This window comes from Callospermophilus lateralis, chromosome 9, assembly GCF_048772815.1.
Source record: "Callospermophilus lateralis isolate mCalLat2 chromosome 9, mCalLat2.hap1, whole genome shotgun sequence".
NCBI lineage: Eukaryota > Metazoa > Chordata > Mammalia > Rodentia > Sciuridae > Callospermophilus > Callospermophilus lateralis.
The window spans coordinates 84137962-84154964 of NC_135313.1; the positions used below are offsets into that span (position 1 = coordinate 84137962).

Here is a 17003-nt window from a genome sequence, read left to right on the forward strand (position 1 = left end):
ATTCCCTAATATTTTTTTTTTCACTCTAGACTTCTGGCAAATGAATAATATTTGGGATATTTATTGCAAACAAAGCTAGACTTAGTAACATCTTCCTTTCCCTATGTAGGACAGTATTTATGATTGTAATGTGTAGCAACTTCAATATGTAAGGCATGAAGAACCATGAAATGGTTTCACACTCTCTTTCCTTGTAGAGGAAACATAGCTTTACTGCCCCCAATACACACACACACACACACACACACACACACACACACACACAATGATTTCTTTCCATTTACCAATCAGAGATATCTGCTGGATCTCCACCACCACCTCCACCATCCTTGGCATTGCAATGTATACTTGTCATTAGTCATACTAAAGAATTTAGAAAACATAACACTATTGAGGGACAGTTTTCTGATCTAGATTCTGGCAACTGCAATCCCAAATTGGCCAAGTCTCCATAAGTCCAAAAACTAGGTTTTGAAGAAAGGGTTTGTGACTTAATTTAAAATGTGTGATATCAGGGCAATTTTTTTATATAATGTTCTTTGTGGACATGAGTCTGATGGGTGTTATTAAGTACAGCAATTCCTGCCTCCCACATGGATAATCAGTAAAGCCTGGCTGAATTCAAAGCTCAATTCTCTCAAATTCTTGATACTACTATATAAAAGAGCACACACTTAGATTTTTTTTTTCCTGGTAGTGGGGATTAAACCCAGGGGCACTTAACCAAGTCCCTAGCCCTTTTGAATAAGACAGGGTCTGGCTAAGTTGTGTAGGGCCTTGCTAAATTGCTGAGGCTGGTCTTGAACTTACAATTCTGCCTCAGCCTCCTGAGATGCTGGGATCACAGGCAAGAGCCACTGGCAATACTTGGGTCACTTTGATCTTAAATAGACACTTCTCAGGAGAAGTGCAAATTGCCAAGAAATACATGAAAAAATGTTCACCACCTTTAGCCATTAGGGAAATGCAATTGAAAACTACATTGGGATTCCATCTCACTTCAGTTAGAATGGCCATTATCAAAATAACAATAGCAACACGTGTTGCAAGAATGTAGTGGAAAGAAACCCTCAAACACTTTCCGTGGGTGTGTAAAATAGCATAGTCATTATGGTAAACAGTATGGAGGTCCTGAAAAAAACTAAAAATAGAACTACCATATCATGTAGCTATGCCATTCCTGTGTATTTATTCAAAGAAAATGAAGTTAGTACACAAAAAAGCACCACCATACCCACATTTATTGCAGCACTATTCTCAATAGCCAAGATGGAATCAGCCTACAGATAAATGAGTCAATAGATATACGGATACAGAAAATTGTATATATGTACAATGGAGTATTATTCGGCCATTAGAAGAATGAAATCCTGTCATTTGCAGGAAAATATATGAAACTATAGGTCATCTTGCTATACAAAATAAGTCAGACATAGAAAGACATGTATTATATATTTTCTCTCAATTATGGAACCCCCCCCAAAAAATAGACCTGAAAGTAAAAAAAGAACTAGGAAGGGATCAGGGGAGTGGGGACAGAGGATGGACAATATCAGTGTGTGATATATACATATATGGAAATGTCACAGTGAAACCCACTAATCTGTACACTTATTGCTTGTTAATAAAAGAAAAAGAGGAATACAGTTATGGACCTGTAGGAAGCATAACTGCAGGGCCCAAACTGGGAAGCATAGTTTCTTATCTTTGGCAATGGAGGCCTTTTATTCATATCTAAAAGATAAGGCAGTTTAAAAAATACGATTCAGATTCTTTAGCCAAATGCACTGCAGATCAATTTTAAAGGAAAAAGAACTCTATACACTCTTGGTGAAAATGAAAATTAGTATAGCAGCTGACCCTACAGTAATATAAATAACTTTGTGAGTCGTTTTGCTTGGGGGAATTTAACCATTTAAACATTAATCATCAATTTTTTTCATGTGGTTTTTCTTTACTGATTTTTTTCTAAATCTCTGCTTTAAACAATAATAATAATGAAAAATAGGACTAAATTACTAAACTTGACTGGCCAGATCCTTTTAAAAATTGGGTCAGTGCCTTTTACTCAACTGAAAAAAAAAAAAAAAATCTCAGTGAAAGCTTTGAGAAAAGTTCATAGTTAAATTTGAAACAAGTCCAAGAAGTGACTACATTTGCATAACTTGATCTGTATTTGGAAAAAAAATTCCACTGAAGACAACAATGGAAGCTTATCAAATCAGAATTTCACATAGATTTTCCATAGCCCTACTAATGAATACTGACTCATTGGTCAGCTATGGTGAAAATTTAATGGAACTCTGAGATAGGAAATGAATGCATTAGAGTGTGTTCAGCGGTTCCATTGCATCAGTATGAAGACTGCATTAAGCATCTAGTTCCTCTGCTGCTTTCTGAGACCAATTCTAGGGAACTGTCAAGGGTTATTAATTCTTTAGCATTTTGATTGGAGCTAGACCCTATCACTGAATTAAAAACTCTTTTATTTTGCCATAGTCATAAAAAATTAGAACTTATGTAAAATTGGGATTGTTTGTGCTGCTAATCTAGTTTTATTTCAAGATGGCAGGTAATCTACAACTGAATCCTTCCTAAGGAAAATAAAAATCTACAGGATAAAGTCTAAGGTAGAATTGAAGATACTAGTATATTACACTAGTATATTATTGTATGAAGTCGATGTGTAGTGAGCCAAATGTGCTCTCAGTATTTCCATTTAACAGATGGGAAAGCTGAGGCTCAGAAAGTTCATAAATTGTTTAAAGTCAGTATGCATAATAGAATAATTGTCAAGGTCTAAATTCTAACTACTTCTAATGCCAGGGACCATGTTTTTTTATTTTTATTTTTTTATAGTGAAAAGGATGATTTGGTACAGATATTTTTCTCTACCTTGGATATATTTAAAAAATTATCTCATTATTTCAGTTTACATTGAGCTCTGGGCCCTTCAGTAGAGTGTAGTCATATTTTTATGACAATAGTTTGCCTCGGACTTTCTTCCTAGAACTTATTTTAGACTCTTATTTGGGTGATTAAATAATATTGTTCAAATCAGGACACTTCTGAGGCTACTGTTATTAGATATGCTAGGGACACCAGGACTACACTGGGATGTACTGGCACATGGGACTTTGCAGTCATTTGACCAGGCCACCCACTAGGATACTTCTATGCTGCTTCTGGTACAGAATTCCTATCTGCTGAGTTCAAAACTAGGAATTGTTTTCAATGATCCCATGAGGCCATCTTTATTTTCTCAGGGTTCTTTTTCTAGACAGCTATTTTTTCCTCTGTTATAGAACAGAAAATTTAATAAGCAACCTAAGAAGAATAAATTATCCTAATGTTCCTTTAGAGCAGATTGGCTGTGGACATGGAGGCGCATTCACTTATCACAGCAACAATACAAGTATAAAACTTCTGTACCTTTAATAAGTCCTTTTTCTTGCAGAGTTTTCAGGGAAGGTCTTCGGGTAATAAACTTCTTTAATCGGCTTTTAACTCTGTTTTTGTCGCTTGTATCAGAAGCACTATGATGTAGTCTGAACACTGGAGATTAAAAACAAAGTCAGAGGCTCTCAGTAAATTTCTCCTTTATGATTATTACTTTATGCAAATATGAATAGAAAACAGTAGTTATAGAAAAACTACCTGAATTAATAGCTCAGGCCCTTCTCTGTATATAGGGCATATGGGTAAAATTCGACCACATGAAAGTATTAGTATGACTTCAACATCAGGGTGCAATCAGAATATGGGTAGCTCCAATTATACACAATTAATTTTCACTTTCATTTCTTTATATTTAGCATAATAACTTTTATCTAAATAATTTTATATCTGTTTAAACACAAAATTATGGTCAGTTAGATTAAAATCCATTATCTAAATTGGGAGGGAATGATTTAGCATTGCTAATTGCAATTAATTCTGATTATATACTATCTATGAGTAATGCAGGTATTTTTGAAGGCTCTGTTTGTCCAAATAATTTTGTGAATCTTCTATTTTATGTTAATACAAACTGATTTTCTTTATTTTGGAAGCTGATATTTGTTACTTTCATTATTGATGCTCTGTTACCACAAAATTTAGGTGAAAACTGGACACATATTTCCCTCAAACATTTCTATGTCTTCATCAGTTCCCTATTCTCAGCCTTATTTTCAAATTCATATGTGTGTCAAATTCATTCCTGAACAAATACTTGCTGAATATCTTAATAATGATCATCAGGATCCATGCTACAGGCTGTGAATTAAATGAGGAATATAACACATAAGATCTGTATTTTCATTAAGCATAGATTCTGTACACATTCAAGGTGTCTTATTATTAGTTACTGATTATAATTTGTTGTATCTCTAAGGTAAAATAGATCCTAACTGGGTTTCTAATTTCTTAACCCACTTGTTCAAAAAATTCACATTTTGGGACACTTTATTAGGTATTGTTTTTAAAAAATTCAGTTCTCTTTATAAAAATCTGCCTGAGACTGTTAGAAGTCTTCCAATATTGGTCAATTGTGGGTATTTTGCAACTCCTTCCTCCAGCTTGGATCACAAAGCAGTTGTAAATTTGAGTTAGCAAGATGGGCAGTTAAGATGAAGTATAAAGCTAGAAAGGGGAGAAGGAGGAAAAGTCGTACCTGCATGTTGACTGGGAGAAGGGTGGAGTTTAAATGGTAAATTAGGTTCAGAGTTTTGGATAAGACATGGGACTAGGTGCTATGCTATACTGAATCAAGACAACCCTTGCCACTTAAAAGAACCAACATACTTTGTATTATCTTAACTAGAATTTCTTGACTATTGATATTTTAGGCCAAATAGTTCTTTTTGCAGGATGCTATCTCAGGCAGACTGTGTAGAATGTTGAACAGCCTCCCTGGTATCGATCCAACAAGATACCAGTTGCACCCGCCTCAGCTGAAACAATCAAAAATGTCTGTATACATTTCTAAATGTGCCCTGGGAGGAATGCAAAATTGTTCCATTGAGAATTGCTGCCTTAAACTGATGGGACAAGTTACAGAGTCCAGTAAGTTCTCTTTTATTGGTGCTAAACCATCTATCAGCACACTGGGAGAATGCAAAGGAAGTGTGAAAAGCAAAATGAAATCCATAAGTAGCATATGTATAATACACATAATATATACCCAATCTATCACCAATCTATCATAAACTATCTGTTCATTAAATGAATTGGTAATAGGCAACTGTTACCTATTACCTATTACAAGTGAGAAAGGTGAATGGATCTACAGCTAGAAAAAAGTTAGGACTCACTGCTATAGATAACTTCCCAACTAGTGTGTCTGAAGAATGGGTTATGTAATACTCAGCACTCAGCACTCATGGTAATAAAATAGAATCACAGTGATTCTATTTTATTACCATGAGCAGCTGTGTACACTTTGACTATGAGTCTTATGTATTTCTTTCAGTGGGTTTTAAAAATATTGTCATTTTCTAAGAGGACCTTAACTTCAACCACTGGAGAAGCACTGCATCAGACAATGCCCTCTACTATGGTAGTTACTAGTCATTTGGGGCTCTTGAGCATTTGGAATGCATCTCTATTTTTTGGTACTTGGACTGAACTGGGAGGTGATTTTTGCACCCCCTTAGTTAATTTTTGCACTGTGTGATTACAAGTTTGTTAAAGTATGTGTGGGGTCACTTGGGTGCTGTGGGAAAATGGAAGGAACACATCTTCAGTCCTTTTTATTATTATTATTATTATTATTATTTTTTTTTTTTTTTGAGACAGGGTCTTACTAAGTTAATTAGGTCCTTGCTGAATTGCTGAGGCTGGCCTTGAACTTGCCATCCTCCAGCCTAAGCTTCCAGAGTTGCTGGGATTATAGGTGTGTACCTCCAAGCCCAGCTTTGGCATGCATTTTGTGATTTATGTTTAAATTGTAATATTTTGGATATTTTCAGCTACAAGAAATATAGAATTAAAATGTTTCTTTTACTCTTTAAAATAGTCTACCAGAAGATTTTACTTTACATATATGGCTCACATTATATTAATAGGCAGTGTTGCTAGATGATAGAAATGAATACAAGTTGACCTACTATGTACATAGCAGTACTGGGTTTAACTGTTATGGATAAAAATGCACCTGGTCTATGTAATTACAATAAATCATATAATAGAAATATAAGGAACTAAGGAATTCTAGAGATGAATTGACCTCAGAGAAAAAGTGCCTTTAGAACCCAAGCAAGCAACTCAGCAAATTAGTGAGACCCTAAGCAACTTAATGAGACCCTGTCTCAAAATAAAAATAAAAGAGGATTTGGCTCAGTAGTAAAGCCTCCTAGGTTCAATTGTGAGTACAAAAAAAAAAAGTCAAACAAATAAACAAACAAACAAAAAACTACCCAAGAAAGCAAAAATTGCTTTTACAGAATCATGATTATTCAGGAATTAACTATTTCAAAATTGTATGATTAGAAGAACTACTCTGAGCATATTAATATACTATTCCTATATGATACCCTATCAACTTTCATTGTAGGTCTAGCCATTACAATGACTACCAGTGGTGTATAATCTGCTGTAACAGATAACTGTAGTTAAAGTCCCTCAGGTCTGGGTTCTAGTGATGAAGAAAACAGCATCCTGCAAAAAAAGGTGTCTCGGTATTTCTGGTCACAAGTCCATCTTTGGAATTGTATGGAACAATCAGTCTAAGTTTTTACAGGTTACCATAATTTTCTATTTCTGGTCTAACCTCAAGACCTTGTCATTTCCCATGACAGACTGCCAAGAAATTCTGGGTCATTTTGGAGCTAAACTAATGATCTGTTGAGGAAGTACTCTGCAAATTAAAACACACACACATAGACACAGCCTAAATGCTAGATTATGAAAATAATTATGTGGTGAGTTATATCTTTTTGGAACCCCCGAGGTATTCTGTGATAGTATTCTTAATTAGAGAGATATATATGTATATTATATTGTTTTCAATACCACCATCTGGCTCCACACATGAGAAATGTCTGTAAGGTGCACTGGCTTTTCAAAAGAAATGGAAATATGTTTTTAAACGCTTTAACTTGTTTCCTTTTCACATGTCCTAAGAAACTAGCAGTCTTGGATATGATTGTACAGCTTTTTAGCATAGTCAAATTCTTCAAAGTTTCCTGTAATGATGACTTTCCTGGAGACAGACTAGAGCATCAACTTCCATTTCCTGCTGTCATAAATAATCATCCTCAGATGACAAGTCAAATTGCCAGGACTTTGCCATCATTCATTCTGCTCATTTGTTCTAAGAAGAGTTATGCAGAAGGTAAATTCAATATATGGCTATATATATAAGGAACAGTTTTTAATTAAATAATTTTAAAGTTCTATAAATACAAAATATAAATGTAAGAAATGCATGGTTAAAAAGCAAGGTCCATCACTGGGTCCCTGAAAACTGCAGAAAAATCTTCGAATATTGTGGTTTACAAATCTGATTTTAACAGCCAAACTTATAAAACAGTTTACGCTTTTCTGTTGTCAAGGGAGAAAAACTTGCCAAATTGTTCATTTTAAGTAAATACAACATAACCAATTAAGGAAAGCAAAATTTAAACACATGCCTATGATAATCAGGACATAGTTTGCTTCTGATTTCACTACTGATTTTAACAGAACAGTGTTCCTTCCATTTTCCCACAGCACCCAAGTGACCCCACACATACTTTTAGAAACTTGTAATCACACAGTGCAAATAAAAGGACACTTTACTGGAAAATACACAGTGTGGTACAATAATCCATCATTTATGAAAAATAGAATTCAGCCTTTTCTTTTTCCTCAGAGATTCAACTACTTTTTGAGGGTGAAGCTTCCTGCAGTTTAAAGATTTATGTTAAGCCAATGAGTAGTTCTTTCCATTGTCATTTAAACTTTTTATTTGAAAACGAAAAGAACTGTAAGAGATATGTATTTAAATTCCAAAGCATTTAATCTGATTTACATACGAGACTAGAGGAATCACCCTTAATTGTACTTATTTTCACCTCCAGGAAGAGTTAACCTGAATTGTATTAGCTTTTCAAGTTTGCTAGAATTTACTTACATTTCCTTTATGATTTTCTTTTCTTTTTTTTCAATCCATGGATGATCTTTTCTTTTAAGCCCAAATAGAATATTTTTTCAAAGACTAAGAATCTTTAATAACAATATGCAATTTTCGTCTCAACACACATAGGCCAAAAGCATTAACTTTAAGCATCATTCTTAACCAGTTGAAAGATTTAATTGGTGCTAAAGCCGTTCTCACTAAGAAGGGTTAGGATCTTGGGCTTCCTAAGATGCTAGGATAGTGGGCTTTCTAAGATGATCTTCATTTAATAGCATTACATATGAGAATAGGCATCAGCCCAACACAAGCTTTATACCTGACACAGCTACTAGGGTGTTAAAACCACATCTGGAGGTCAGAATGCATATTGTAATGGTGCCTTTGAATATTTATTTTCCTATGTTAAGAATGGAAAGGGAAGCAACACAGTTGTTTGGATGAGGTACATGTACTACCATTTTATTAAGGGTATGGGAACCACGAAAGAAAACCCCCAAATCTTCCAGAATCCAACAGTTTGGATAACATGATCCACAATTGTACATCGGCCAGAATTTTTCTTGCTGGGGACCTTATTTTGAAATATTCCCTTTTCCTGCCAAACTGCTGTTCTTGCGGTATTCCCATGTTACAATTACATGTTGTTATTATTCTTTTTTTTTTTTTTCCAATTTGGAAATTCTGGGAGAGCTAATGTTTCAGAAATTCTGCTAAAGAAAAGCAGAGTCATTACCCTTCAGAAATGCTAATCCAAACAGCCTCCTATGCTACTTGCTCTCACATTCCTGGTGAAGATGCACATAGGGATCAACATCAGGTATATAGAGAGAGTTTTGTTAGCAGCTCAGAGCCCCCAGCACTTTAATCCAGTTCCAGGAGGACACTGCGGGGGCGCGTGTCGGGGGTGTGATTGTTTAGTGCAATCATCTTACCACACTGCGGTGTCCGGAACAGGAGATCCAGAAAGAAATGACAAAATAAGGTTATGTCAGGCTCTTTATCCCCAGAGATTCCAAAACACTTCTCACAAGGATTATATAACAAAGTACTGTTGTCTCTACTCATATTTTCCAAGGCAACCCTCTTGTATTTGGAATTACCCTGTTGTACCACTTTCTAAATTGCTTAAATAAGAACACCTTATTCAAAATGGACTGCAAAGAAAAATAAAGTTTATTAAATTTCTCTTCACCCTTTTGCCTGACTTTTTCAAGGAAATATACACTCTTGGGCTACTTCATGGGACTGTAATATTGCTTTGCTTTCTACAGCATGCAGTTTCAGAGCCCAAAAAAACTGCATGAACTCCCTCTGTTAAAGGGGACAAAAAGGATAGGCATGGGCCTAATGTACTGTTGATCATTTAATATCTCTTAATTTCATATGCTTGATGTAATCAGAAGTCATAATTCCAACCCCCAACTTGCAGCTAATGACACTAAGTTATTAAAAGTTTAAGTTACTTGAAACACAAATATTATTAAATCTGGAAATAATAGAGAGAATGCAGGGCATTTTAACAGCAGTGCTTTGTTTAACCACTTAATTCCCACTTAGACATTGTAGAAATACAAAATAGATGATTAGATTCATAACAGAAGGGTATGCATATGTTATATATTCAATGGTCCATATTTATGCTATTTATCAATTTGTGGAGAAATGAGAATTCATACAATGAAAATGTTTAGTTAAATTATTTAGTTTAAATCGTCAAATCTCAATCGAACCATATTTTTACACTTTTAGGGTTAATAAAAAAACTGACAAACCATCATTTAAGGGTATGGAAATTCCATGGTTGCTTTTTCCAGTAATATTCGTATCCATATCTTCCAACATTTAATTGATTCCTCTGTTTATGTTGCAAATTCTTCACTGTTTTTTCATATAAAGGCATAATATTTATATTTTGTTCATAATATACCTTAAGTGTGTCTATGTTGATAATGTGTTTCTATACCGCAAACCAGGTCATTGTGTTCAAATTATTATAGCATTTAGCCTAGCTTTGAGTTGCATAATGCATACTTTTGCTGACAACAATGATGATGAGTTCCATGCTGTACTGTCAATATTGAACATATCATCACAATATGTACCCTTCATTTCATTGTAAATATATCTGGTATTGTTTTATGAGCCAAGGTTTAAAAAGATGTTTTTATTGCAGGTTATAGATATACTGTATTTTCAGAAAAACAAAAGGAAAGAAGAAGAAATATACCTAAATAAGACCAGCACAATTATAGAGGAGGAAATGTTTACTTGAGGGTCATGGTTTCAGAGGTCTTAGTCCATAGAAGGCCAGTTCTAAACCCTGGGGCTTGAGGTGAAGCTGAACATCATGGCAGAGTATGTGGTATGAGGAAAGCAGCTCTCATCATGGTGACCAAGAAGTAGAGAGATACTCTACTCTCAAGATACAGAATATATATCCTATAGCCACACCCTACCACTTTAGCAGGGATTAATTCACTGATTGGTTTAAGACTCTTGCAACAAAATCATTTCTCCTCTGAACCTTCCTGCATTGTCTCACACATGAGCTTTTGGGGGACACCTCACATCCAAACCAAAACACATATAGTGTCATTTTTTTCCTCAAACAGAATCAGTAACAATGTAAAATGTAAAGATTCAGATCATTAAGACATTCTTCTATGAATTAGATCTATTATCTTGGTTTCTTATGACTTGATATAGTGTTAGTATAATTTTGTCACTTAAGAGCTACTCAAAACGTTGATAGTTGATAAATTTGCTAATAAAGTTAAGTGGTTACTGAGTTAAGACAGTAGCCTATTTTGATAAGTAAATTATTTAAAAAAATAACACAGAGCATCAATCCAGATGAAGTGCATTATGAAGTAGAAACACCTTTTGCATGAAGAAAGACCACATATTAAATATAGGAATGGTACTCTTCTAGTGACAGAAAATAGTCCATAGTGAAATACAATGGAAAGAACCTTATAGAGAATGTCAACATCAGTCTATAAGCAGAGGAAAAAAGACTCCCAAAATAGAGTTGTGGGCATGAAAATTGCAAATTAGAAGTATCAGGATTGCAAGATTCTAGGAAAATAGCACCTGTATTATGATAAAATCAATAAGCAAACTTGGAAAATGAAAAAAAATTCATTTTTGAAGGATTGTGTATTTCAGGGTTGAGCAGTATTTCAATTAGGTCATGTTTAAAATCCCCTCTCTCTGATTTTTATCTATCTATCCATCTATCTATCTATCATCTATCTATCTATTTCTTTTATATTTGGTACTGGGGATTAAACTCAGGGGCACTCAACCACTGAGCCACATCCCCAGCCCTATTTTGGGTTTTATTTAGAGACAGAAGACAGGATCTCACTGAGTTGCTTAGTATCTCATCATTGCTGAGTCAGGCTTTGAACTCATGATCCTCCTGTCTCAGTTTTCCAAGCTGCTGGGATTATAGATGTGAACCACTGTGCCTCATGTGTTCTCTCTCTCTCTCTCTCTCTCTCTCTCTCTCTCTCTCTCTCTCCACACACAAACACACACACACACACACACACACACACACAGAGTTTGTGTTTATACTTGCTTATACATCTGGACAAATGTGTATAAAAATGCAATTTCAGGGTGAGGGATGCAACCCAGTCATGAAGTACTTGCCTAGCACGCTTAAGGCCTGGGTTCAATCACCAGTAATCTTACCCAAAACAAAACAAAACAAAAAAAAATGGATTATCAGCATAGAGTAACATATGACAACTTTGAAGTATTTTTCTTTAAATCTGCAAACTCCAGGCCCTGAGAGGGCTACAACATATCTTTACAAAAGAGTATGTTATAAGGTATCCTTAATTTTTCGCACTCAAGAGTTGAGCCACATAAAAATATACATAAAGAGTGGTACAGATAACTAGAGAAATGACTTAAAGCAAATAATCAATAGTTAAAAGAAAGAGTAAGTGGTTGAGTATTTAATGGAATTATAAACAATTTATATTAACACATATAAATAAATGTCTTTCATATATTATTATAATATATTATTACATATCAATACATATTTAGATTACTTATATAATATTACATATAACATACAAAACTTTCTTACACTCTAAACTATATAATATGCTATTTACATATGTTATATGTGTATATATTATACATAATATATTTATTGCAGTCACAGTATCTTTTCTATAGACAGACATGTACTTAGCCCACAACAGTATAAGGCACATCTCTAAACTTCTCTCAGTGAGACCTGGAAATTTCGTTGTTCTCTATGCTGAACCCCAGAACTCAGTAACTTATTTTATTCCTGATTGCTTCATAGGGACTGAGTACAAGAGTCCCTTATCAGCACTTATGTGGAAAGTAGGATAGAACCATTGATATGGCTATTTTCATATTGCTAGTGCCAGTTCCATTTTTTTAAATTCTATTTTTAAGAAATCCTTTCTCTCACACTCATTCTTACTCACTTTTTTGAATACTGTAGGCTTTGAATTTTTAATTCAATTCTTACCATTTAACATGGTATCTTGTTCAAACTATGAAAAAAAAAATTTGTGCCTCCGTATTGTAATCTGTTAAATGGGGATAATATTTCCTGTATCAAGGATTCCTGGGTAAGTTAAACTCCTATCATAAGATCTAGTGTATAATAAGTATGCTAATAATTATTATTCATTTTAAGGTTACCACTGTTGACCTATATCATTATCACTGTAGCAATAATCATTAGGTAAACAGAACAGGTATTACAAAAAGTACCTCTTCACCCTTCATCCCAGTACCTCTTACTTTTCCAACATATACTAAACATTTATTATGTGTCTGGTATTATTAGATTATACCATTAACTGTTGTGTGTGTGAGTACACACACACACACACATACATATATATGTATATATACACATATATATGTATGATACACATTGCTGCTGTTTAAATGCATCTATACATATATGTGTATATATATGTGTGTGTGTATATATGTGTATATACATATATATGTATATTTTAATTGACTGCTATTTATTTTCAACTTTTAAAAATATTGTATACAGCCCCAAGAATTACCTGTGATTAATTTCTGCCAGGTAGAGTGCATTTCAAGACTTTGAACATGTGTTAAAATCATTGGTTTTTGAAGAACTATCCATTAAAGACTTTCTGAACTGTGACAATGGATATTGACAGTGCTTGTCAGACTAAACCACTATTGATTGGCTCACATCATGTGTATAGCAAAACCAATTTCTTTCAAGTGCTTCTTCCTAACTGAAATACATTATTGCTGCCTTCCTCTCTGTTTATTATAACACCCCAGCTCATCATATGTAACACATCCAGCAAAAGGGTTTCACAATGAACACAGCAACAAACAGCGACATGGAAAGAAGTGAAGGCACTTAGCAATCCAAATGCTCTTGTCCTGCCAGTTACTATGCCTTTGAAAATATTGATTCCTTGCAGAGTCTTTGTTTTTATTTTGCAATCCTTGTGAATAGGGAAAGATCATGGACTAACAGAGCTTTGCTATTATTTAATGACCCCGTGACTCTCATGGATTCTAGTCCTCAAAGAAACTATTTTAAGTATTGTGTATATGTTTAAGTTGTGGGAAAGAAAGTATTTATGATTGGGTCAGTGCTCTCCTGTCCATAAACATACATAACCCTAAACACACACACACACACACACACACAAAGGGATAAAGGTATGCATCTTCTCCCAAATCTTAGAAATATTTCCCCACTGAGAGACTTGGGCCAACTTTGGGCATATGCTATATATTGTACAGAATTTTTTATATAAATTTGAATTCACATTGTGCTTTTCTTCCCAAGAGGGTACATTCCTTCCTGAAACAATACTCTTACATAACAAAAAGCAGTTTTCACTATGAAGGGGTAAATGGGAAACATTTCAGATTTATTTTGTTTCCTTAAAAAATATTGTCATTAAACCAAAACCATAAACATTCCTTCCACAGGTACTGACTGATCATCCTTCATGCTTCTACAATGTGACAGGAGTTTCCCAAAGCCCAAAGAACCATCGGTCCTAGTTTTTACCCTTTTAGAAAGTCACAGTTTACTGTGTATAAATTTCTCCATATTCCTAAAATTGTCATTACACTAAAAAAAAAAAAAAATGATCCTTATAACTCACCTGACCCCTCTGTGCTGTACGGAGGATAAACTTGTGACTAACTCTACAAACACTTTAATTTTATTTGGTATGGTGTTGCCCGTTTTTAGCCCAATCTGAACATTCTTGGAAACTAAAGAAAGATAGCAAATTCTAATTCAGTAAAATATATAATCTTTCAAAGTTTCCTCTTAAAAACAAGTTCCAAGTTTACTTAAACATTGTGGATGAGAATTTCCTTGAGGTAGAATTCCTTTGAGTCTCATCTCCTGTTCCATGCCATGGCCCAGGAGAATGGTGGTGTTCAGCACCCTGGTCTGTGCCCTTCCACAGGCTTCACCCCATGGTTGTGGCCTTCTCAACCCCACATTCTCTAGCTCTGAGACAGGCGCCTGGCTTTGGGCCCGTTCTCTTGGCACTCTCTGCCTGGCTCATTCTGTCCTGAGGAAGGGCTGCTTGTCAGAGTTGTAGCCTCCCTTGCCTTTTTCAGGACATCAGAGATCAGGAAATGTCAGGCCAAAGTCAGTTAGTCTTTCAGAAAATAGTTTTCTTGGGAAAGAACCCTCTTATTAGAAGCATCATTTTGACATAAGCTTTAAGCTATTTGCCTCAAAATGTGTGTGAGAAGCACTGATGCCCTCCCCCATAATTTGAAAATGCAAAGGATTCTCTGAGAAGATCTGAGGAGGCAGTGTGTAGTCTATGGCTAAGTGATCAGGGATAGTGGGGTGGTTTGTCCTCACAAATGCTGACAGACAGCTGCAGCTTGCAGCTGGCAAGGAGCTTATGCTTGCTAAACAAAGATCTAGCTGCAGCCCGGTGAATACTTGGCTCTATTGCAATGATCATAATTCATAACATACATTTCTAAAGGAGAGAAAAAAATTAAGAACGGACCCAGAAAGCCTCTCATCAGTTTGACATTCAATGTGGTCCGGGTATAGGTTGTTTTATTTGTTGTCTAATTTGAAATCCCTCAGGGGTCCTTCATGGACACGGGGGTCACCATGTCTGTGACAAATGAAAACTGCTTTCTGCTTTCTAGCCATCCTCTCAGATTAAATCTTCCCTCTATTTAAAAATCATGATGGAAGATTTACTTACTGCCAAAAACCTAAGTGTTATCCCAAATATTCTATTTATTTTCCTAAATGAGTTAATTGTAATCAAATTGTCAAGTTTTTTTTTTTTTTTTTTCTTATTTTTGACCATCAGATAACCCCATCCTTGGGTACAATTCAGCTCATGTTGGAATCTCAGAAACGTGAAATTTTAAATTTGAAAAGGACTGAAGATAACATAGTATAAATGCTCCTAGCTTTTGAGACGAAGTAAAATACATTCAAATTATTTAGTTCACTTGCTCAAGGCTACATGTTTAGCAAGAACTGAGTAAAGACTCAATTCAAATTTTGTAACCACCATTTCTGTTCTTTTGTCAGCACCTTCTTATTTGTCCTTAATCCCAAATCTACTTTATTAGAAAAACTGTTCTTAAATCCAAAAGAATGTTCCAGATGAGGCAGTTCTGTTGCTTAAGGTGCCCACTACTGGCCCAATTCTTCTAGTAACAAGGAACTTTCCATTTGAATCTTAATGCAATAATTGCCGACAATTAATTCTGTTTTATTCTACATATTTATAATTAGGGGATTTTGAGCCGTAATATGGAAATATATTTAAATTTACATGCATAATAATATGAAAAATACATGCCCCAAGGGGGGAAATTACAGTAGCCTTCCTCTTGACATGTAGCAATGCTAAGTGTTTTGCTATGATCCTTTCCTCTAAGTTTTGGTAACCTGAAATCTGTAATAGATTATTATTATTATTTGGGGTTTTGAGCCTTCCCATTCCCTGGGGGAAGAGAATTCTGTTGCTGAATGCCAGGACACCCCTCCAGATGCAGATGTCTCTGAGAAGAGTGCTCTGCTGGATATGCTTTCCATGTGTTTCTGCCTAAGCTGGGAGGAAACAGAGGATTGAACTATAGATGGGAAAATGTACTTCACCGAGTTCCAACACCTCTGAAATTCAAACTTTTGGACTATCAAACAGGCAGTGGTATTGGTGTTCTTCAAGCTTGTTTACTCTTGACAAAATGGAACTTCTGGTCTTGAGGGGAAAAAAAAAAAATGTCTTTGGGTTTTAAAGGCCTCCAAAAGCTTCTTGAGACATTAAGTACCTCTTACATAAAATACACAGTAATGATTTAAGACCTGAGCAATTGGAAATGCATGGATTAAATGACCTTTAAAATACACATAGGTTTCAAATCGAAAGAAAAATGCACTTAGCAAAACAGCATTTGGGATTTATTTCTTAAATATGGTTGGAAACATTAAGCAAACTCAAAATGAGGTGGCACATGCATCCTCATTTTGACTTAAAGATCTACTTTAAATAACACAACAGATGTAGTCATCAGCATTTATTCCAGCAGGGACATTGTGAATGGTGAGAAAGACACAGTAAGACTTGGGTAATAATAAGAACTACTGTCATTGTTATCCCTTAATCCTTCATACTGTCAAAGCAGAACTAAGAGTACAAGAGAAATATTCTGGCAGGATCTGACTACCGCCCCCCCCCCCCATTTTTGTCTCAATTCAGTTAGGATATGTCCACCAGGAAATATTTCCTTAAATTAGTCATCAGAAAACAAGTGTAGCTGTTTTCATTCCATGGCAGGCAGGGAAAATAAAAAGCCACCTGTGGACTTTAGTCTAAAAACACCCTTG

General features: G+C 35.0%; 1 protein-coding gene across 2 annotated transcripts in view; it reads right to left on the reverse strand.

Moving 5' to 3' along the window:
* The window catches only part of Arhgap15 (Rho GTPase activating protein 15), a 599265-nt gene that overhangs the window by 252301 nt on the left and 329961 nt on the right, over nucleotides 1-17003 (reverse strand). For both annotated transcript variants that reach the window (XM_076866113.2, XM_076866112.2), the window contains exon 9: nucleotides 3433-3555. In XM_076866113.2, coding sequence (XP_076722228.2) covers nucleotides 3433-3555 — 123 coding nt within the window. The remainder of the gene's footprint in view (nucleotides 1-3432; nucleotides 3556-17003) is intronic.